The 22,757-nt window shown below is 41.8% G+C and overlaps 2 protein-coding genes across 2 annotated transcripts in view; both read right to left on the bottom strand.

The window, feature by feature from the left end:
• Positions 1 to 12,669: 12,669 nt before the first annotated feature.
• Positions 12,670 to 19,749, bottom strand: slc16a9b (solute carrier family 16 member 9b). The gene is made up of 6 exons (XM_076297833.1): positions 18,303 to 19,749; positions 17,433 to 17,691; positions 16,160 to 16,303; positions 15,713 to 15,808; positions 14,471 to 15,343; positions 12,670 to 14,184 (listed from the first exon to the last, which is right to left on the bottom strand). The coding sequence occupies exons 2-6, from the start codon at positions 17,635 to 17,637 to the stop codon at positions 14,003 to 14,005; spliced, it is 1,500 nt and encodes a 499-aa protein (XP_076153948.1). The 5' UTR covers positions 17,638 to 17,691; positions 18,303 to 19,749; the 3' UTR covers positions 12,670 to 14,002.
• A 1,802-nt stretch (positions 19,750 to 21,551) lies between these two features.
• The window catches only part of ccdc6b (coiled-coil domain containing 6b), a 27,273-nt gene continuing 26,067 nt past the window's right edge, over positions 21,552 to 22,757 (bottom strand). The window contains exon 9 of the mRNA XM_076297832.1: positions 21,552 to 22,757. This exon is cut by the window's right edge and continues 2,510 nt beyond it. The gene's annotated coding sequence lies outside the window, so the exon portion shown is untranslated.

The following is a 22,757-nucleotide window of genomic DNA, read 5'->3' as shown; positions in this document are numbered from 1 at the left end:
AAAGTTAATGACATATTATTATTTATCTAGCTTTTCTGATTAGCTTTGTGGATAATTTATGAAATGTATGGCTTTAATGGCTTTATGGTCTTGTGGGGTGTATAAGGCACCCTACTGCCAGTGGTTGGTTGTGTGAGAGTGTGCGCTCCTCTTCTTCCACTTCATCCTTATTGGATACCTTGGTTGGCTGTCCTGTAATTGGTGACTCTCTGTCTAGTCTTTGAAAGTAGTGTACTCTTTGCCTTTGGAAGTACTATTTGGTTGCTGCTTGAATTTGGTGAAATTCAGGGGAGGGGGGTGTAACAGAGTTAGAAATGTAGTTTAGTGTTTGTATGTGATTTTCGCCGTAATTAAGCAGCTTTATTGAGATTGGTGTTTTGGAGCCCCCTTTGGAGAAACACTATACTGCAGCTCTGCTGCGTTTTGTCCTTATTGTATTGTTGCCATAGCTGATCAGAAGCGGTATGCTTTGCATTGCGTAGGTTGACCAGGTTGACTGTATAAACCCCACTTTGTTTTAATTTTGTAACTGTAAAATGTTGTTTAAGTTGAACACTTTGATATACCACCTGTATTATGTTACTTTACATGTATTGTTAAGATTTGGGTGCAATTCTAGCAACTTAGAGAACGTTTATTAATGTTTTCATTGTGACCACGAGTTCATATAGGCCTACACACTGAGTCTAACGTGACTAGCTGTAAACTCCGCTAGCAACTTTCCATGCATTCAGTGTAGTTTAGCTTAGTGTGCATGGAAAGTGCAATTCAGTCTAGCAGGAAATGAATGTACATTTAGTTTAGCATTATGTTTATGCATTACCTATGGTCTATGTCTGTGAGTGTTTATGGAGTCTCAGAATATTAATAAACTCATTCTGTGCACCATTCCATGTCGCATGTCTCCCTTGCTAGTAGGGCTGACAGTGATGGTATAGGAATGATGCATGTAATATAGCCCATTCAACCACTTGTTGTTTTGTTTTAACTTTTCCTAAAGGAATAAATATGATAAGCCAGTTTTGGTCTCAGTCCCTTCACCGTCTGACTAGTTATATATTACTAATATATTAATAAAGCTTAACCAACTTTATTATAAGGGTCCCCCATACTGATAGTTATATATTACTGATATATTAATTAAGCTTAACCAACTTTATTATAAGGGGCTCCACACTGATAGCTATATACTACTAATATATTAATTAAGCTTAACCAACTTTATTATAAGGGTCCCCCATACTGATAGTTATATATTACTAATATATTAATTAAGCTTAACCAACTTTATTATAAGGGGCCCCACGCTTATAGCTATATACTAATATATTAATTAAGCTTAACCAACTTTATTGCAAGCGGTTCCGGCGCCGACAACAGTGGCAGCATGTCAAGGTAGCTCCGTGTTTTTTTCTTGAATTTCCCCTTGGGGATCAATAAAGTATCTATCTATCTATCTATTGTAAGGGTCCTATGGAGAGCGGTTCATATTGGGATAGGCAGAAGCACAGTTTAATAACAATTAGTTAAATAATAATAAGTCATTAACTTTTCTATTAACATATTTTTGCAAATAAACATTTAACATTTAAATGATGCAAGAAATAACTGTTAATTAGTGCCAAAAAGACATTTAGTTAACTATTAACACATATTAATACAATATTAGTTAATAGATTTGCTAAAACATTAACATACAGATTTTATGCAAACAACTAATATTTAATTAATGATTTAAAAACTATTAACTTGTGCCAAATAGATATGTTAGTAACAATTAACAAATATTAACAAAGGGTTAGGTAATTACTAGTTTGCTATTTATTATGGCACCTTATTATGGAGTGTTACCCAATATTTCTATCGGGCGCCTACCACGGACTAGGCTGGGTGAAAATCAAAAGATTGCGTCAAAAGATTGAGCTTAACCATGGACCTCATAGTTGCAAAATGCAAGGGAACATGAATCAGCATATTATTTGCACAAACAATAACGGACAGTAGCTCTTCAACTTTGCCTGTTAAAATGTGTATGAACAGTCTCGCAACGCATTTCATGAAGGCCCTTTTGGACATGTCAGTTATTTGCACCACTGGGTAAAACGGCATTTTATTTTAGACTACTGGTATTTAATTTGTGCATTGACAATAAAGCTGAATATCATTTGAACTAGATGACTAAACTTATGCATATGTAGAAGAAGAAACATTCACAAAAATCCATGACATGACCTCTCTTCTTGATAGCTGTTGAAAACTGCATGGAACTGACAGGGATTGTTTTGTTTAATAATAAATAAATAAATACATTATGCTGCTACCTTCTGCTTTTCCCAAATACAATGTAGCCTACAGGTGTACCTTTCATCAGTCCAGTTGCAATGGATGGACTGTGATGAACTGCCCTACTTGTGATTGTTTAGAGATTTTAAAGGTTTTATAACAATGCTACAGATTTTTTGGCCCAGAAACAAATCTATTCACCTTTGCAGCGCCAGTAGGCTACTTTGTGTGCGGAATGTGTGCAAACACACATTCCAAACAAGCATACACAAAAGTTTCAAGAGTGGGGGATGGAGTAGAAGATGGAGACAAATTCATTAATATGATTTATTTTCGCGGAATGGATGTGCAGGACTGAGCGGCGGTCATATTTTGTACCGCTATGCGGTACATCTAGTTTTTTAATGTATCATGTATCGTAAATAAATAAATGTTATTATATATAAATGTCTTAACTTATGCACAGCACTGTATATTCTAAATAGTAATAGTTTGTACAGTGGCCTACAGTGTACAGTTGTACAGTGGCTAATACTAATAATGAAAAAGGTGAAAGAAAAACATGAATAATCCTGTTCAAGTACTGCAATAATCATGCTTTGTAAATGCTTGCTTGTGTTGATGGTTATGTCATAATTTGTAACTCAATCTGTCTATTTCTTTCACAAAATCCACCAGAAGTCACCATTTAAGGAGTCATTTTTTCAAAATGTTCTCTTTTCTTGGGGGGGGGGGGGTGGTATTCCTACGATCAACAGCACCGCTGCTGGAAAAAATTCTAGGGGAAACACTGACCTCGGGTTCAAGACCCTGTGTTAGCGTAATCTTGACATTGTCAGTGACGGACTTTAATTTCATAAAATACTTTTTGCAAAACAGTTTCTCTTTCTCCTCCTCCATCTCAATGCTATATTGGCTTCAATTTCTGTTGTTGACAAGGGCTCATCTATTGGCCAGTGTTCCTAGGCTACATGACCATGTTAAAACAATACATATTTGTTGTTAATGACGTAGAAAGTTCAGACAGACACCATCAGAATGTGTTCCTGTTCACTGAAACATCTTCCTGTTCAACTGAAATGCCCTCATGTTGGAATTTGGAATAACCATATTCATCGGTGTGTCTTTCCTTGTTCAGATGTGAGCATGTTATCAGTCAAAGTCACCTTTGTCAAATGATTTCACTTGCTCTGAAAGGTGCGTTGGACACTTTTTATGCAGCGTTTTATGTAAACATGACAGGCCATGACAAAAACATGGGGACAGTTGTAAATGAATTATGTGCAGAATTTGTGTATAATTTTGTATTACAAATCTATTGCTATGGTAGATTAGATTAGATTAGATTAAACTTAATTGTCATTGTGCAGAGTACTAGTACAAAGACAATGAAATGCAATTTGCATCTAACCAGAAGTGCAAAAAAAGCAGAAGAAAAGTGCAATGTGATATACAGGTGGTGTATAGACAGGACAATACATGTTGTGCAGTGTAGACAGTGGTATACAGTTGATCTACAGAAGGTGGTTTAGAGTAATATAAATTAAATATAAATATGTGCAACCTTATAAGAGCAGAATAACTATGGCTATGTAATATGAACAACATATGTGCAAGGTAGTAGCAGTAACATTATAAGGGATAACGGCCGCCGAGGTATCCTGTTATACGGAATTAATGGACGAGGGCGAGGACTCCCCGACGCGCAGCGGACTTGCCTCCGGCCGAGTCCATTAATTCCGTATAACTGGACACACCTCGAAGGCCGTTATCCCGCTTATCACCCGGTTGCCACTGTAAACCAAAGGACACACGCGGTTCCGTTTAAAAAGAAGCCCACTAGTTCAGCTTGTTGTACAACTTTCGTTGGCCCTATAACAGCGATAGCATGGACAGTTTATTGCCCAGTGTTCCTGAGTTTATAGCCTATGCACCTAAATGTCTTCACACTCGGCCATAGCTGTGTTTGATCAATTGGTTCATGGGTGGGTTTCTGTGATTCCTGAGTCTAAAGTAGAGAAATGTGTTTAGTGTTTGTAGCGTTCTACAAAAAGTGTGAGGCTGACTGTGCTAGTTGTGCAAGACGCAAAGACATGCAGTATCATGCGTTTTGGCCGCGTATGCTGCAGCAAGCATGTGGATAGGACGCTGCAGGAAAAGTGTCCGAAGGAGATACGTCTAGGGGGTGTCTTTCCTTTTCTCTTGTGTGGACTCTTCTTACAGATGTTCAAGATCCAAAATCTGCCCCCGAAGTCTCTTTGAACCCGTTGGATGTTCTCGTCTTTCTTCTCCTCTTGCGGTCGGGTCACGATAACCAAATGTTGTCGTCTTTCTTCTCCTTTTGCGAGAAGGGTCACGGCACCAAATGTAGTCGTCTTTCTTCTCCTTTTGCGAGAAGGGTCACGATAACCAAATGTTGTCGTCTTTCTTCTCCTTTTGCGAGAAGGGTCACGGCACCAAATGTAGGATTCTCTGGTTGTTGCGTTGTGTTTTAGTTGTAACGGTTGTATTGAAGATGGTCAATAAAGCTTGACGGCGGGATCAGGATCGGCGATTAGATGATGATTTATTGTAGATGGTACAATAATGAATAACAGAACACAGGCTAAGTCTCGAGCAGTAAAACTGTGCAGAGTCTAACAGTTGTGGTTGTTGTTAGAAGCGGCGGCTGAGCCTTCTGACAGAAGATGCTCCTTGGTCGCTTCCTCGATCCGTCTCAGAGTCAAAACCTAAGACAATACAAACATACATACATACATACATACATCCTGTTATACGGAATTAATGGACGAGGGCGAGGGGCAAAGAACTCCCCAACGCGCCGCGGAGTCTCAACCGTCGTCCTACTATCGTTGTTGTAGTTACCATTCATTAGCATTGATATGGAACGGCGATTAAACTTTTTTTTACCAGATGTACTTAGGTGTCCCGTTATTCAGAATTAAAAGCCACCCCGCCAGCCAATCAGAAAAGAGCCGTGCAATTCAACACAACGCACGAAGACCAGACTCAGCACACAGCTGGATTCGAACCAGTGAACAGCTGCACCTCGGCGCTGAAGTCGAGCGTGTTGACAATTGCGCTAAACGCATTGCTCGCGAAAAAAAGAAAACACCACCAAGATGTGGCAGCTAACTGATAGACGGCAGTTCAAGGTTTGTGCCCTTATATTTTGTAAAACGTAGCGAGATATAAGCACTATTAATCCAAAACTTTGGTTTGGTAACCAAAGAATACTGCTGAGCTTGTGTAAGCTACAATTTAGTTTGATCAGACCTAACTGTACTGTAGTAAACAACGTCTAAGCGTCTTTCTTTAGCACCCCCGCTGGCTAGTTTACACCTCAGACACTTACCTGGTGGGACATTTGGCTGGGTTTGCGAAAATGGTCCCAGGGGAACGTTTCGCTAATGAGACCAGGTTGCAAATAACATGGCTGGAAATCATACATTGCGCCGATATATTTTATTTTAATAATCAACAAACACCACTAACCACTCGGTGAGTTGCAGTTTTGAAAACAAACGTTAAGGGTTGTTTTAAGGACATATTTGTGCATGCCTGTAGGCAGCCACTCTGAAGCAGTCAGAAAAGTTGAGACAGGACCAATCGTCAAAAATTTCGATGTGTCCACCACTCTAGTTCATCCAAAACAAACAAGAAAAGGGCCTTAGTGTTAAATACCGGATTTATCCTTTAATAAATTGAACTAAAGTAAGAGTAAATTCTTGCCTTGGAATCATTCGCCTGCCCACCACATTCCCTGCATCTTGTTAAATGGTTTGCCTGGTCACGGGTAACCCAAGCCGATAGACCCACGTGACATAGAGAGTGAGCCAGAGAAACAGTATGGTGGCCAGGTTTGAGTGGACAGTTAAATAAGCTTGTTTTGCGTTGCGGAACCTGCATTAAAGAACGACACAATCCTGCACAGCCACTCATGCGGTCTGAGTTGCCAGAACGACCATGGCAAAAATTGGGTGCTGACATGTTTACATTAGACAACAGTAACTACCTACTACTTGTAGACTACTACTCACGTTTTGTGGAAATAGCAAAGCCCCCACAAGATCCGAGGATAGTGGTCCATCTTAAACCAATTTTTGCGAGACATCCCAGAAGTCCTTGTCTCAGATAACGGACCTCAGTTCTCATCTAACAACTTCGCTCAGTTTGCAGAGGAATACAGTTTTTAACACATCACCAGTAGCCCTAGGTATCCCCAAAGTAATGGTGAAGCTGAGTGTCATATCCAGACTGTGAAAAATATGCTGAAGAAAGCAAAAGACCCTTACCTATCACTGCTTGCCTATAGAGCAACACCACTGGCCAATGGGTATAGCCCAGCACAGCTACTGATGGGGCATAGGCTCAGGACAAGAGTTCCTCAGTTTCCTTCAATGCTGCTTCCAGAGCTCCCAGACAGAGAAAAGATAGCTTAATTGGAAAGAGAAAGCAGACAAAAGGATGCTGCAGTGTTCAACAAAAGACATCGCGCTAGTGACCTGTGCCCACTCTCATCAGGCACTGAGGTGTGGATGGCTGACGTAAAAGCTCAAGGGACTGTTATGTCACCCCATGCTGCCCCGAGATCTTATCTAGTGGAAGGACCACAGGGAGTAATGCGTAGGAACAGAAAACACCTCATTTCTATGCAAAACCCAGTCAGTCAACTAGAAACTTCAGAGGTTCCTGCACATGAACACTCACCTTCACGGCAGGCCCCTTCAATGCCACATCTGTCACCTGATCACTCGGAGTCTGCCAACAGAACCAGGAGTGGCAGAGAAATAGTTAAACCTCAGAGACTTGATTTATAGAGCTGAATGAAGAGCTTTATAGTAAGAACAGAAACCAAAGTAATTTTGTTTATTGAGTATTTAGATTTTTGAGTAATTCTAATTTTCCAAAGTTTAAGTATACATGTGTGATACTGAGATATTGTTAATCATATCTTATATGTCTGACAAAAGGGGATGTTGTGTGGATTAGTTTGTGACTGATGACAGGGGGTCAAGTGTGACGCCGGAGAGTTACGGGAAACAATGTAGGACGGGAGAGTTAAGAGTTCAGTAAAGTGGATAACTTTATACCTCTGTGTAGCCGTGTTCTTCTATGCACCAACATACATAACAATAATTATGTCACAGGCATCCATTTGTGTTGGTCACTATATTCTTGCCCATTCTGTTTAAAATGTACTCCTCTTAACTTCCCCCTAGTCAATGAGATATCACTCTCATTACTTTTAATACCAATTTTATTCATCATGTTCCTTAGTTATATTACATTATGTTCCTAATCCAATATTTCTAGTCTGCACATAACAAATGTATGTATATATACATTTTATACCACACAGGCCTTAGAGACAAAACATTCAAGCTACGATGAATGATTGTTTTTGTAGTGAGTTGGCCATGATTGTTGTTGTTCAACTAATGGTGGTGTAGATGGTAGATCAGGATTGCGCTCTATTTCATCAAATGCTGCATCTAAAACTGCCTGTGCTGGTCCACTCTGAAGACGAACAAAAATATGTTAAGAGTGCGATATCTCATCTGTTTATACTTACAAATCATGTTGTGATGCATAACATGGTGGAGCAACACATGTGCCTACATACCTGCCTCTGTAACCAGACGCCATAACGTAGATCGAAAGCAAATTTTTGACTTTGCCAGGGATGGAATATGCAATATTCATTCCCAACCTTTTTTTTGCCTCTGCCTGGACGTCATCTGGGGATCTTGGCTTATAGTTTTTATCATTGCTGTTGTTCACCTCTCATGGGTCACCTGCTGCTACTATATCGAGTTTCTCTCTCTTCACAGTAACAGGGAAATAGACAACGCCCCATCTATCTGTGCGGAGAAGGGGAAGAGCAATGGTTGTAAAACACCCGAGCAGCAGGGAGGAACATGATGGAAAACATATAAGTGCTGATGGCCATAGTTTCTTTTTAGGATGATACTATTGATTAAGCACCAGAGATAAAGAGATCACATTCGGGAAATGACCTGGATCAAACTCGAGCCCGGTCCGGGCCTCGTGGGATGGAGGGATGGAATGGTCATCTGGAAATGACCCGGGTCGGACTTGAGCCCGGTTCCCATTGGGCACATCGACCCGAATATGGTGCGTTGTGGGTGTAGTCTGTTGCGCCACAGCGCCCCCAGAATCTGTCATTTTCTGAAGGTAGCACTAGCATTAGATTGACATCTTACAGTCCAGTTTAGTCAATGAGACTAATGATAGGATTTTTGGATGGGTTGCTGGTCTTCCGGTTCTGGTGACACAGTGGTGAAACAGGGAAGTTTGAGACAGCGACTGTGGACAGTACAGGGGAGATGCGATGGGTTGAGACTATACTGCCCTCTAGTGGTGAAAGACCCTACTGCGTTGTGTGTGATGGATCGCCTGTCAGCAATACAGTATCTGAATACGTCAAACGAGAAGAAAAGACAACAGCTCCGCGACCTGACTGCTATGTTGTTCATTTCGGGAAGCATAGCTTCATTTCTGATCAAGCACAATATCTGATATTTGATTTAAGGATCGGAGAAACATATTTGCTACTTCAGAGCTAAAAAGAAAAACAATGTACCGGTATACCCCAAATCAGAAAAAGTTGGGACGTTGTGTAAAATGCAAATGAAAACAGAATGTGATAATATACAAATATCGTAAAACCCATATTTAGTAGCAGAAAGGACACAGACAACATATAAAATGTTGAAAATGAAAACGTTGACTATTTAATGGAAAATAATATGTTCATTTTGAATTTGATGCCAGCAACATGTTTTTTTTAAAAAGTTGGGACGGGGGCAAGTTTACCACTGTGCTGTTTCACTTTTTCACTGAACAACATTCTGTAAATGTGAGTGTGCGGTGATCCTTCACTTTCCTTTTAAAACATTCTGTAAATGTTTAGGAACTGAGGAGACCTGTTGCTAGAGTTTTGAGAATGAAATGTTACATAGGATGCCCGATATAGGATTTCAGTTACTCAACAGTATGGCGGTATTCTTAATCATGTTTTTTGATCCAAAATGCACCTAATTTGACAGATCTGGACTGTAGAGAGCCTGCGGTCCCTGCTCACCGACAGGGGAGGCATGGAAGCCTGCATGCTGCTAGGCGCTGAAGAGGCTCCGGGGGCATTGTGCCCGAACAGGAGATGGAGGAGATGCTCCAGTGAAGGAGCTGGCCGCGGAGGTGGAGTGCAAGAGAAAGTGTTATTTTCTTTCTAAATGAGGTGATTTTTATATGTTTTTATGCACATTTTTTGTTTTGTTTCACTAACAGCTTTATTGCTTTATTATTGCTATTGTTACCATTATTACTCTAGTATTCCCCTTTGTAAAGCACTTTGATCAACTACAGGTTATATTGTAGCCTAGAAATAATTTTAAATAGAAAAACATTTTGGTGGCATCCTATTCATTGACTTGATTCCATATGTTATTTTGAGACATAATCTAAGCATTTTGGAGGAGTTACAGTATTTTACTTGTGTGGGTGGGATGTTTGTTTTAGGTTGTTAAGGATGAGAGAAAAATGTTCAATACAACTGTAAGCTATCTTTTTGTTACACTGTCTTGCTACAGACAGCAGATGGCGCCATTGACCAAATTTGATTCTTGCTGTCCTGAATAAGTGAACAGTAGGCTATGACCTCATACTCCAGCATCCCATTGGCTACCTCAGCCTTTAAACACTTAAATGTTAGCCTGTCTTGACTTTCTTAACCTGGAAATCAGCATTTAAAGTAAATTGCTGGCTTCTATGCAAATTCTGCCATTAGTTCTGTTGCACATTTTACAGAAAACTATTCTGCATTTATTATAAAGTACACAGAGAAGAGTTACCCTTTGTTGTTGCCTATGGTGTCACATAATGACAAGCGCTTTGCCTCGGCTACAGGCAATATGCCTGTCTTTGATTGGTTTAGTGAGGTGTACTGCTTCTCACAGCTTTGTGTGCCTTTTAAAAGCTAGATCAGGTTAGGTCGCTTGCTCGTTGAAGAGAAGGTTGTGTGTGTGTGTGTGTGTGTGTATGTGTGTGTGCATGGGCGCGCGGCCGCGCACATGCTTGGACCTTTCGATCTTTCATACAGCTCTCTCTAGACAAGTAGAGGGGAGGTGGGTGTGGGATATCCTGTTGGGCTTTTCCTTTGAGGTATTTTTGGAATGGGATGTTGCTCTAAAGATAACCTACCTTGAAATATCGTTTATGTTCAGGAACCCTCTTCCTGAATGGAGTGACTGGGAAAGTGTGAGAAGTTTAATTCGTTTTAATGAATGAGTTTGATTAATTAGTAATTGAGCTTGTTGTAAACATACAAAAACTGCTTGAATGAATAAGAAATACACATTTAAGGAATAAATTTGTGAATGTTTTCCCTGGATCATAAATTTTTTTTCCACATGACTTTTGTCGCAAATACGAATTACCCACCCAGTTTTGTAAATTATTTATTTATATCAAAAAGAAACCTTTGAGTGGCTTGAGAATAGTAATGTGCTACAGAGTATACTTTTAAGTTTATGTTTATGTCCAGGATGCAGGATTAATTTATGCCTGAATGTGCATGTCTTTGTTGATGTTTGAATATGCTGATTGGTGCTAGGCAGAGCTCCTAGGAAAGCCATATGAGACGTATATAACAGCTCTCCCAGGGGATTTATACTGGAGGTGGCATCTGTTGATCCATTTTAAGGTTCAAAACACAAAGTTTTGATGAGTCAGTGATGTGTTTTGGAAATGGAACACGTTCTCTCTCTCTCTCTCACTCACACACACACACACACACACATACACACACACACACACACTTACTGTAGGCATCCCCCTCACCCCTCCAGAGGATTACTCAGCCATTTGACCCCCCCCCCCCTGCAAACCCCTCTCCCTCTCCTGCACCTCTGTGAGTCACATGACCCAGAAACACCCTACCACCCTACAGTATAGCACACACAAGGAAAGTGCCAGACTAGGAGGAGGGAATGATGAAGGAGTCTGTGTGAAGAAATGGGTTCTGCAGCTTCAAACACATTATGCAAATCAGATGTCAGATGAGAACACAATATCTCATTCATGTTATGCTGGGTATGTTAAGTACTTCTCTCTCTCTCTCTCTCTGTCTCGCTGTCTCTCTCTCTCTCTCTCTCTCTCTCTCTCTCTCTCTCTCTCTCTCACACACACACACAGAGAGAGAAAGAGAGAGAGAAACTGTGTCAGGGGCACTTTTAGACCAACTTCTCTCTCTCGCTCTCTCTCTCTCTCTCTCCTTTTTTCTTTCCGACCACACCATGGGCAAACCAGCTGAAACCAGCCCAGGGTCTCTGTGATGTGTGAGTCACCCTGATGGGGCGGATTTACTGGAATACGGGACCCAGACAAAGAGACAGAGTCACAGGCGCGTAATGGGATATGATGGGGATCCACGGAACTCCGAAACAGGAAATGACTGGTGTTGGGGAGCTGGAATGGGGGTGGGGGGCGGGGGCTGTCTGCAGGAAAGGGGTCGCTCAGAATGTCATGGATGAGCTTTCATGTTTTCTTGTTGCAGTGATGGTATTAAAGGAGGACTTGTTTTCAAAGTGTTCTTTGTGTGTACTTCAAAGGATCATATCAGAGGATGTTTTTGTACCAAAATTAAAAAAATGTGTATTCCTGGCTGGGATATTATGAACAGTGTTTGACATACAGTTGTGTCTCAGTGCCCCCCCCCCCCCCCCCATCAGTTTCTGGATTTCATTAATAATATGACTAATCTCTGTCCAGTTTCCCACACTAACTGAAACATCAACATCACTTCAAATTAGTAAACAATATTTGAGAATAAGTCTGTAAATTCCTAACTGTAGCCATCTCTGGATGTTTAGAAAGTGGACTTGAAGGTTTTAAAAAATAAAATAAATCAGATGTTTGTCAGTCGGTTAGAGCACGTGCTGACGTGAGACGCGAGGCTCAACGTTTGCTTTTAGTTTTTTTTTTCCTTCCTAAAACGACTGGAATTAGGTGCAGCCATGAAAGGAGGACTTGTCAGAGCTCACTTCCCCCCTCCATATATTTGCTGTGTTGAGTGTTTCATTACTGCACGTGAGGGTGTGTGTGTGTGTGTGGGGGGGGGGGGCTAATGCAAAGGGTCCTGTTAACCCAGACACGCTCACGATGAGGTGGCAAACAGAAGAATTTTGCAGCTCAGGTAAACTAGTCCACCTCAGTGCCTCAACCCCAAAACATAGTTACTGTAGTTACAGTATCCATGGCGATCCTATAGGTTTCGTTACTATATTATGAAGAGGTCTCCTGCTCCTACGCTGAGGTTATTTACATGCCCAGCAGTCAAGAAAATAATCAGTAAGACTGTTTTTATTACAAAAAATGTGTCGATATTTTATTTAAAAAAATAAGGCAAATGAACCATTGTAGTCATAAATACATAAATAACAAAAACAGCATGACTTGGGTCAGACTGCTATCTCAGTCTGGGATATCAAAGGGATTTGTGGTTTTATGATACAAATATTAAAAAGACATTTTTTTTTCAAGTAACAACAATATTTTCAGGTCCATGTTGGGATAAGGAACATACAAAATGGCATCAACACTTAGACCATATCAGTGCATGTATTGCAAACGTTGCCTACGAAGGCCGGAGTGAGTTACAGCATCCATTGTAATTGAAATGGTGGCTACAAATTACAATAAGCACATATATTCAGGTCACCTTATGGTGTGTGCGTCATACATATTGCTTCACACATATCGTTTGTTTGTCCAGAAACAAAACAAAAACTAAAAAAACATACAAACAAACAAACAAACAAATCAATCAACCCAGTGACTTGACTGGAGGAGGCTAACAAATCTAAATTATGCCCAATTTCCCCTCGTTTGGGCAAAGCAGAAGGGCACCTATTCACCCCACTGTATCTACAAGTGACAGTAAGGCTGAATCAATAAATCAGAAAGGCTAGCTAATCCAGAATATCAACTTAAGACATACTGTATCACTTTGGTTACATATACACAAAGACAACAGATAAGCTAATAATAATAATAATAATAATGACGACAATAAAAACAATACATAAAAAAAAAAATGAAAAGTATACCAACTCTCGCTGTATTACTCATCCACTCACACACCAACTGTTATTTGTTTATGTTTTGCATATTAAAGTATATCAGAAAAAAAAAGTTTTTTCTTCCAAACTGGTGAGAAGATTTCTCGACAGCTTCTCAATACAGCGTGAGAGTTCCATTCTAGTGTTTCTGCAACCCCTTGCTGCATTTAGTTATGAGATTAAAAAGGGAGTCATCCATTTCTCTGTGGTAACTTAAATTACAATCTCTGTAACTGTAAACATAAACCATCACTTAGCTGTTTACGTTATGTGTGAAACTGTACTCAGGGCCTCTTAGAACAAGGCCAGAACAAAATAACCCTGCAGAACCGTTAAACGCTTATAAGGTCCCATGGTAGAGTAAGATCGAATAACTGAACATGCCTTACGCTTTAGCAACACAATTTTGGACAAGCTCGAACAGCCTGTTACCGTTCTAGAAAAAAAAAGGTTTTAACTGCATTTCAGGAAATAAACCACACTGCCTTTTCCCTTGCTTCAAAATAAACATCTTTTTCCTCCCAGAGGCAGGTTGTAGCTGTATTAGACTTTAGACGAGGCGGTTGCTGTAGTATAGCTTAGGCCACGGCCGCCACCAGGTCGTTAGTGTATTGTGGGTCGGAGGGGTGGGAGTCTCCCTTGGCCCTGGGCCTGCAGGGAAGGGAGGAGACGAGGAAGAGGAGGAAGCCCCCCAGCAGCACACAGCCTCCGCTGAAGTAGAAGGCCAAGTCGTAGGACTGCATCCAGTCGAAGAACCAGCCTGGCAGGAGGAAGAGGAGAAATAAGAGATCGGTGTCATAATGAGCACTAAATTCCATCAGTACATTTGGAATGTACATGTAAAGTTAATGTGAACTTTTTTGAATGTAGTATTTTGACAAGTATGTCTTGTTTGTTAAACTAAATGTGACTAATATATATAATCTAAATATCATTCATTTTCCAAAATGAATAAAGAAGCACAACTACCCTTGCAGGGCTGAGCAAATGTGTGTCGATGGAATTCGAGATACTTAAGTTTGAGCCAAGATGGCCTCCGTCCTTACCTACAACTGGAGGTCCCAGCATGATCCCGAAACCACCGAAGAACATGAGGATCCCGTGGGCCTCAGTGAGCCGGTCGATGCCCACCACCTTCGTGGTGGCGTACGGCGTGATAGACCAGTTCCCTGACATGAACCCGATGGCCGCCGAGATGACCTGAAGTCCGGCGTAGCTGTTGGTGGCGGGGATGGCGAGCAGCGCCGTTCCCGCGCCGACGGCCGTGAAGGCGTAGAGGTAGACGCTGTTCATCCAGCGGATGTCCGTCATCATGCCCAGGCCCAGCTTGCCCAGCACGCCGGCCACCTGGACGATGGACACCAGCGGGAGGAGGCTGACGCCGTCGACGAGGCCCTCGCTCTGCGCCACGTCCTCCATGAAGAGCAGCGGCGGGAAGGCGCCCAGGCTGAAGAGGAAGATGGTGACGCAGAGCGCGCCGAACACGCGGTCCTGGAAGAGGTCGGCCGTCGAGCGCAGGTAGGTCGAGTAGGACTTCTGCTTGGTCTTGATGACCTCCACCAGCAGGGCGCAGATGGAGAAGCTTCGCTCGAACGCCAGCGGGGCTTCCGCGGGCTCCTTGACGCCCTCCGTCGCCATCGGCGGGTCATCGGCGGCTGTCTTGTGGTCGCTCGCCACCGGCTTGACGGGGTCAAGGTCAGAGGTCACGACCTTTTCCAGGAGCTGACCCTCGGCCTTCTCCAGGGCGGCGGCCTTCTGTTTGAGGTAGTACATGGGGACGTGCAGAGGCCTCATGGGTCCAGCGCAGGCGATGATGTTGAGTGCAAGCGAGCCGATGATCAGCAGGCAGCCGTCCAGGCCGAAGAGCTCGATCAGCTCGTTCTGACCCGTGGCGTAGATGAAACCTCCGACACTTGTACCTGGAGAGGGGATGGGGTGGGGTGGGGTGTGAGGGGGGTTAACAGGTGAGTATACAGTATGTGTTCCCTGACTGGAATGCAGAGATTCTGAACTTCAACAATAAATAAAACCAAAGAATGTCCAAACACAAAGGAATCTCAAAACAGACCAGACAATAGAATGTCAACAAAGCAGATGTTATTCAGAATGAGAATAAATAAATGTCTTCACTGCTTATATAGCTAGTTTTAGCATTTATGCAACAAACAATATCAACACTATACTGAAGACAAAGACATAATGAAATCCAATATGTTCTAGTCTTACGAGTTTAGAGTTGAATGGTAAATGATTATTGATCATTAGTGATGAATGAGACTGTATCATACCTGTGGAGACAATCCCAAGAGCCAGGCCACGCCTCTTGTCAAAATACTGACAGGTGATTGTCATGGTAGCAGCATAGACCAAACCACAGCCTATTCCTGGAAAAAATAGAACAAACCGCCTCAATACGGAACCCAAACACGACTGGCAATGGGGGATTCCAGCAAGAGAATTCTTTTCATTACCAACTTTCTTTCTTTCGACTCATAAAGCACCTGCATTGCCTACTTAATTCTTATTCAGTGACATTCCAAACAGGTGTGCAAAAGGGTATTCAGGTGAGCATGTAGGCTGTAGCGATGCACTGCACACCTTCACTCCCTTTGCTTGGTGTATGTCGCGTTAGAAGCGTTTATCTGACAATTCACTTCCTTCATAACACATCTAAGGCTACAGTACATGGTTTTAATTCTTGCAAAAGAGGATATGAGGCTTTAAGTCAGGCTTACCGACTACTATGCCGTAGGAGAAGATGAGGAACTGGACATTGGGTGCAAAAGCACTCAGCATCAGACCCCCGGACACCATGACCCCACTGAAGATGGTGACTGGCCTGGCTCCGAAGTTCACCACACATGCACTGCAAATGGGACCTATGGGGAGAGAGAGGGAGAGAGAGAGATATTAAGTAAATGAGCCAGGGAGGTCAATCAGCAACCAGCAATCAGCAAAATCTGGTTAACAGATCACCTGCCAATACACATCCATTCATGTATAATATAGGTGATAAGTGATTGATTCTGGGATATTGGGGCACTATGCTAACAACAGTACAGTAAGCAATGCTTTAGGACTTTATACAGTACCTTTCAAACAATTTGAGGAACCCTTCAGCAGGGGAGTTTTGAACATTCTAACAGAAGATTATGTTCCGCAAACAATGTAAGGTTCTAAAATTCCGTGTTGAATTCAAAGAACCCAGATATTCTTTAGAACTTCAATTTCCAACACCAGCTTAAGGATTAAATGTTTTCACTTCTGCATGGTGTCCTATCTATGTCTGTGTCTGCTAGGACGACAAGGCAAATTTAGTGCTGACAGCATCAATGCCCCAGTGGTACAATACACACACGCACATCATCATTAGCTATCCACTGTTCCAGAGCTGGAAGCTATATTGACAAAACAGCTTTCTGGTCAATGATTGGAATGCAATGGACCTATCTGTTTCATTGCTGACCCTATTGATCAATACTGACAGAAGGTGAGAAAGTTATCAAATCAGAACTGCCAGAGGGAAGTTGCAGTACAGTATCCAGGGTGAAGGGTGGATATCAGTCCACTGTGCCAGGGCAGTTCACGCAAAGTGTCAAGTACTAATTTCATAATTTGACCCTTGACAAAGCAACACTTGAAAACTAATAAGGACCATCTTATATATGTAGCCTTATACCATGTAGCCTTATCATCTCTATATAATGAGGAGAATAAGAAGCTTTTTGCTTTGCTCTTGGGCAGAGTTGACTCTAATTTGTGTTGATTTATCACAGATGAGTTTGGCTGACTTTATGAAATGTTGTGTGAGTGTTCAATTTCCTTCCAGTGGTGTATGTATATAATATATGTATGTATGTATAATATAATCACTGTGTGCGAAAAAACAGCTTTGTGTTTTGTCTTTTCAACCGGGTGGATTAAAGGGCTTTCAGGCAGGTTCAAATGAAGTGTGTGTGTGTGTGTGTGGGGGGGGGGGGGTCACACCCACACCCACTTTTAACTTACTTGCAATCAGGCCAACGCCAGACACGAGGGAGCCCACCCATGCGGTCATGCCTTTGCCTTCCTGGTACGTGCTCAGCCACTCTGGGTAGAGCACTCCAACAGACTGGGGCGACCCGTAGGCCAGGAAGAGGGCCAGGAAAGAAGCCACCACCACGGCCCAACCCCAGCCACCGTCCAGGGCTTTCTTTGTGCTCGGGAGAGTCATGTTGTTGTTGTTGTTGTTGTTGTTTTTGTGTGCTGAGGTGAGGTCTGAGTGTTCCTGAGGGTGAGGATAGAGATGATGTAGGCATAAGACAAGCATGGTCATGCACATATAGGTTTACAGCAAAGAAATAATAATAAAAACAAACAAAAAAAATAAATAACTATTGAACTAACCTTTGATACATGAAAGAAAATCACTGAAATGTCGTTTTTATGACTCGGAAGCCGCACCCTAAACCGAGAAGAATTGTCTTCATGGTGCGCAATGTGCGCTCTTGGCCGTTACTTTTGAATGAGCGAAAGCGCATTCCGCTCGGTCGCTCTGGTTCCAAGATATCAGCGCACTGATAGCTGGAGCGCACTGATGGTGCGCAAAATCAAAAGTTTGCGCTCTTTTGTGTTTGATGATTATTTTTTTTAATGACAATTCAAACGAATCGCCGAATCACCAACAGCGAAAAAGACAGATTCACCATCATATAAGAGTTTTTTCATCAACTACCTACGACGAATTTAGTTAAATTAACCACTATTTTTATCACTACAATTTTCATACATTTTGGAAATAACATAGCCTGTCTATACTTGACATTAGACCTATCAGAGCATTTGAAATCGCAGGACTAACGTCAATTATTGTTTGTCTAAAAACATATGCAATCTTACCTCAAATGTCCAGTCACCTGCAGAAAGACTGATGTTTCTATTTGGTCAGCTTCAAGCAGCCAGATGGATAGGCTAAGGCTAGCTGGCCCCTGGACCTCCGACCAATACTTTAAATATCATTGCGCGTTGCAATAATATGGTAAAACACTAATGCACAAACAGCATCTTCTGAAAGATAACATCATCTTGTTCACTCTTCTGTAGCAAGCTGAGGCAACTGAGGGGGAAGGTTGCAGTAGCGGCTTTTGTTGCCGGGTGTTGAAACCGGTTTGAAGCTGTTCTCGCTGGTCTGTCTGCTGATGCTCAACTTCCTCCTCTTTTTTACAGTGGTTATAAGCACAGCTGTTCCTAACATCAAACGACTCAATGGTGTATCGTGAGCTGGGCAACTCTGTGTTTTGTCTCTGTGTGTAAAAATTAAAATCATCTTTCAGGTTTTTTTCTTTCCGCAAAACCAGTGACTGATGCAATGGACCCCTTCACACAGCCTAAGCTATGGGCAGTAACGTTCTGCTATATTTCCCCACACCGAAGGTGATCAAATGTAGTAATATTTTCCCTTGCCCTAACCTTTAAAAATAAGTCATCACTTCATATATAGCCTACACACTCAAACACCAAGAAGAATACATTTCGAACAACTCAGAAAACTAACCAAGGGATTTAAAGATACAAAAAAGACTAATATCCAGTCTGGCAAGGCAGCATCTTTCCATCACATTTCACATAAGGACCGTTCTTCAATCACTTTGGTCGACGTATTGGAGAATGCGCTCATTTCATTGAATACATTTATTCTCTAACAGGAGTCCGCTCATCTACTCTACATAAACATATGCCACGTGCAAGATTCCAACCATAGAGGCGCTGTGCCACATCTGACACCGCCACGGTTCCAGCCCAAACCGGTTGTTGATGACAATACACGTGCAGACGCTGGGTTGCTAGGGTTGGGGGGAAGGATGCGAACGAGACCAAAGCATATACATTCAGGATGTATGTTCCGAATTCTGTATTTATTGACATTTCGATAGGCTAGGCCAACATGTGTAGTTGAACTGTTTCAAACTGTCATGACGTCACCATGTTTACAATACAGCCTCAGTGATTTGAGGCTGTAATGGTACAAGTGCACACAGGGGAAAAACAATAGACCTCGAAAAATATTTGGGGTACGGAAAGTCGAATTGATAAACTGAGGCTTTTTGTTTGAACACTTAGAATAAGATTAAAATAACCGATAATTGTCAGCTTGGCACAGGATGCGCACATTCATGCACAAGACACAACACAAAGTTAGGCAATCACGCCAATATCAGCGGTTGGTCTCCCCGGTCGGTCTTTGCTGCTCTAATTTGCTTGAAGGGGAGACTTTAGTTTTGTCTGATTTGACGGACAGAACAGATGACAGGTAGCATGGAGTCAACACAATAGGTCCCTAGTGATGCGGCATTAACGTATTTTACCAATGGCGTAACAAACGAATGGTGGGCCCAGGTGCGAGAGCGCTACGCGGGCCCCATATCGTCGAACTTTGGCCCAGGATGAATTATCTCTGATACATGCAATACACATTAAGGGTGACTTCAATTGTTTATACAAAGGGCCTGAGGCACCGAAGTAGTTTAGTAGTTACAGATTACAATTTCAAATAAGAAACACACGACTACATATCCATTACATGTGAAAACATTAAAAAATAATTGTATTAACATCCTGCAGGCCAGGGTAATCTAATATTACTGCATTAACATCAACTCGCATGGAATTATGGGAACACTCAATGCGCCTCTTCAACCCTCTGCTGAAACTGCAAGCGTAGATTGCTTGCTTATAAACTCGCACTGTGCAGAAACAAAACTTAATGTAACTTATTTAACCGTCCAAAAACCAAATAACAATATTCATATGCATACAATCCCCAATATGCGTGAATTAGGCCATTAGAAGAAAGCCATCTTACGAGCCTTTCGTTGTGCAAAATCGTCAACGATGTTCCCAATATTTAATGCTCTGGCTCTCGTATTTTCAATGGACAGGATAGCTAACCCACGGAGCCTCTCCTGCCCCATGCTGCTCCTTAGGTATAGGTCTTAATAAATTTGAGTTTGGAAAAAGATGGCTTAGCTGTTGCCACAGTCACAGGCAATGTCAGAAACAACATGAGTACACACTTCCCCGAATGTGGATGTTACACTGTCATAATCTACCACCAGCATTTTGGCAAGTTAAAAAATAGATGACTTCTGTAAAATCTCTGCTAGCAAGACCTGAATGAGAGGAGTTGTGTTGGGAATGTCGGTGCAATGTCCCTGCTATAATGGTCTGACAAACGTCTTGCCTTTTCAAGCAGTTCATCATCATCTGCGAGTTGAAGGGTCATAGGACGTAAAGACTCAAACACATGACAAGTTTCCCGCATACTTGCAAATCTTTGGGAGAGCTGACTGATTATGATGTCCAGAGTTGCATTAAATACCTGCACTTTGAAGTATCTCTCTGCATCGGTTAAGCGCTCATCTTCCGATAGATCGTCAAAGTGACGCTTCACTCTCCGTGCTCTAACATTCTAAAGTTCTAAAAAAAAAAAAAAAAAAAAAAAAAAAAAGGAAGCAGGGCGGGGGTAGCGACGGGCCCCGGGAGGTCACGGGCCCTGGTGCGACTGCACTTGCTGCACCTACTATAGTTATGCCACTGCATTTTACTCAGACTGGTTTGTAAGAATAAAAACCTAAATCAGTCGCTTAACTCTATTCGGTGGTGTGGAAAACATTGCTTGTAAAGTTCACAACCTGCTTAAGTTGAGCCTGCTGATTCACTGGCACTACATTGAGGCTGACCGGGCTTTGTTGTTCCTGTCTCCATGTAAACTGACACCATTTAGGGTTTCACACACAGGAGCAGGCAAGGTGAGGCCCCTCAGACAACTATAACATTGTTTTTTGATTAAACAGCAATATCGAAACCCCTACAGAAGGAAACTGTTCACCCTGTGGCTAGAGAAGATGAGGCACAGTTGGCGATTTTGTCTGCTGTCAAAGTGACAACTTCTTGAGATGTGAAAATGCCTTCATGCCATCACTTAGATGCTAAAGACAAGTCTAGGTGAACATGGCTACCCACTACTCTACATTTAATCACACAGTTGGAAACTAACTCACTATACCAGAAGGCTCCCTGCTAGACCTCTACATGTGGAAATGAACAAACAAGACTTCAAGGACAAACATAGGCAGGCTCACAAGCAACTTCGTACCCACAATCTCTTTATTAATGATGACCTGAACCTACTTTCAACAGACACAGCTGCCCCTGTCTGTTAAGATGGAGAAACCCTGGAGAATCACTCGTCAGCAAATACAACCTCTCAAAGGATCTTCTAGAAAGATCTAGAAGCACACCACTGCTTGACAAATGAAAAAGCTAACAAAGCAATGTGAGTACACAAGACTCAAAAGTGGACCACACGTTAAGGCTTTTTTAATTGTTTTGATGTGGTGATAAGCTAGATTATGCTTACACACGCCCCCCCCTCCAAATACCAATACCACAGTGAGATAAGGCTCATAGGTGTTCCATTTACTAATGCAAGCTATACATGAGCAAAACTTTACATTCATTTGTCAACAGTCTTGAAATTAAAATGCTTTACCAGAAAGAGAAAGAGAGGGATGGAGAAAGAGAGATGGAGAGAGAGAAGATGAACAGAAACAGAAGAGCAAAACCTGATGGTGAGGTCTGGTAAAATTATGAAATGTGTAGATGAACACTTCCTTGTAAAACGTATTTTTAAACAATCAAATTAAGCATATTTACAAGACAAACGTATATAAAAAAAAGGTTTACAATATATCATTTTGAAAATGACACCCTTACACACACAAAATGAAACACCATCAAAAAATCTAGTTCCAGAGTCCCCTCGTGCCGTTTGAATTGATAAACAAAAAAAGAGAAATAGCAAAACAAAAAACAATCGACAATATGCACCCACACTCTCTCCAAAAGACTCACACCTATTACCTCTCCTAGTCACGCCAACACAGTGATGGAGGTGTGAGCTGCTTCCATACCATAATGAAAGTGTGTGTGTTGGTGTGTGTGTGTGTGTAGGTAGGCCACAGTGTTACTATAAGTATAACAAAGAAAACAAAGAAAAATGGACAGACAAAGAAAACAAGAAAGAGAAAATTTGCAGAATGTTCAAAACTCCTTTCTGTCAAAGTGTCATTAGCTGCATTGCTGTCATGACGCAAATCACTTCCAACATGGCCAGGCTTTGCTTTGTACTTTATTGATTTGATCAACTTTGTTTTAGGGTTATATTTGGTTACATCGAGTGAATGGTCACTATAATTAAAGTGGGGGACGCAGTAAATTATCAGCTAAGTGCTCTGTGTTGTTCTAGTTTCACATCTAAGCTGGTTCAACATAAAGCGCCCTGGAATCTGGGAG

Source organism: Alosa pseudoharengus, unplaced genomic scaffold (genome assembly GCF_046254945.1).
Source record: "Alosa pseudoharengus isolate Yale_2024_CS ecotype anadromous, Long Island Sound unplaced genomic scaffold, YU_APseudo_1.1 YU_APseudo_1.1_scf_21, whole genome shotgun sequence".
Taxonomy (NCBI): Eukaryota; Metazoa; Chordata; class Actinopteri; order Clupeiformes; family Clupeidae; genus Alosa; species Alosa pseudoharengus.
Note: the sequence above shows the minus strand (reverse complement) of the source record. Positions and strands in the feature narration are given on the sequence as shown.

Coding starts and splice junctions, on each gene's coding strand:
- slc16a9b (XM_076297833.1), bottom strand. CDS start 17,637: ATGACTCTCCCGAGCACAAAGAAAGCCCTGGACGGTGGCTGGGGTTGG. Junction 16,304..17,432: donor TGGCGTTGGCCTGATTGCAA/GTAAGTTAAAAG, acceptor CTCTCCCCATAG/GTCCCATTTGCAGTGCATGT. Junction 15,809..16,159: donor CTCCTACGGCATAGTAGTCG/GTAAGCCTGACT, acceptor TATTTTTTCCAG/GAATAGGCTGTGGTTTGGTC.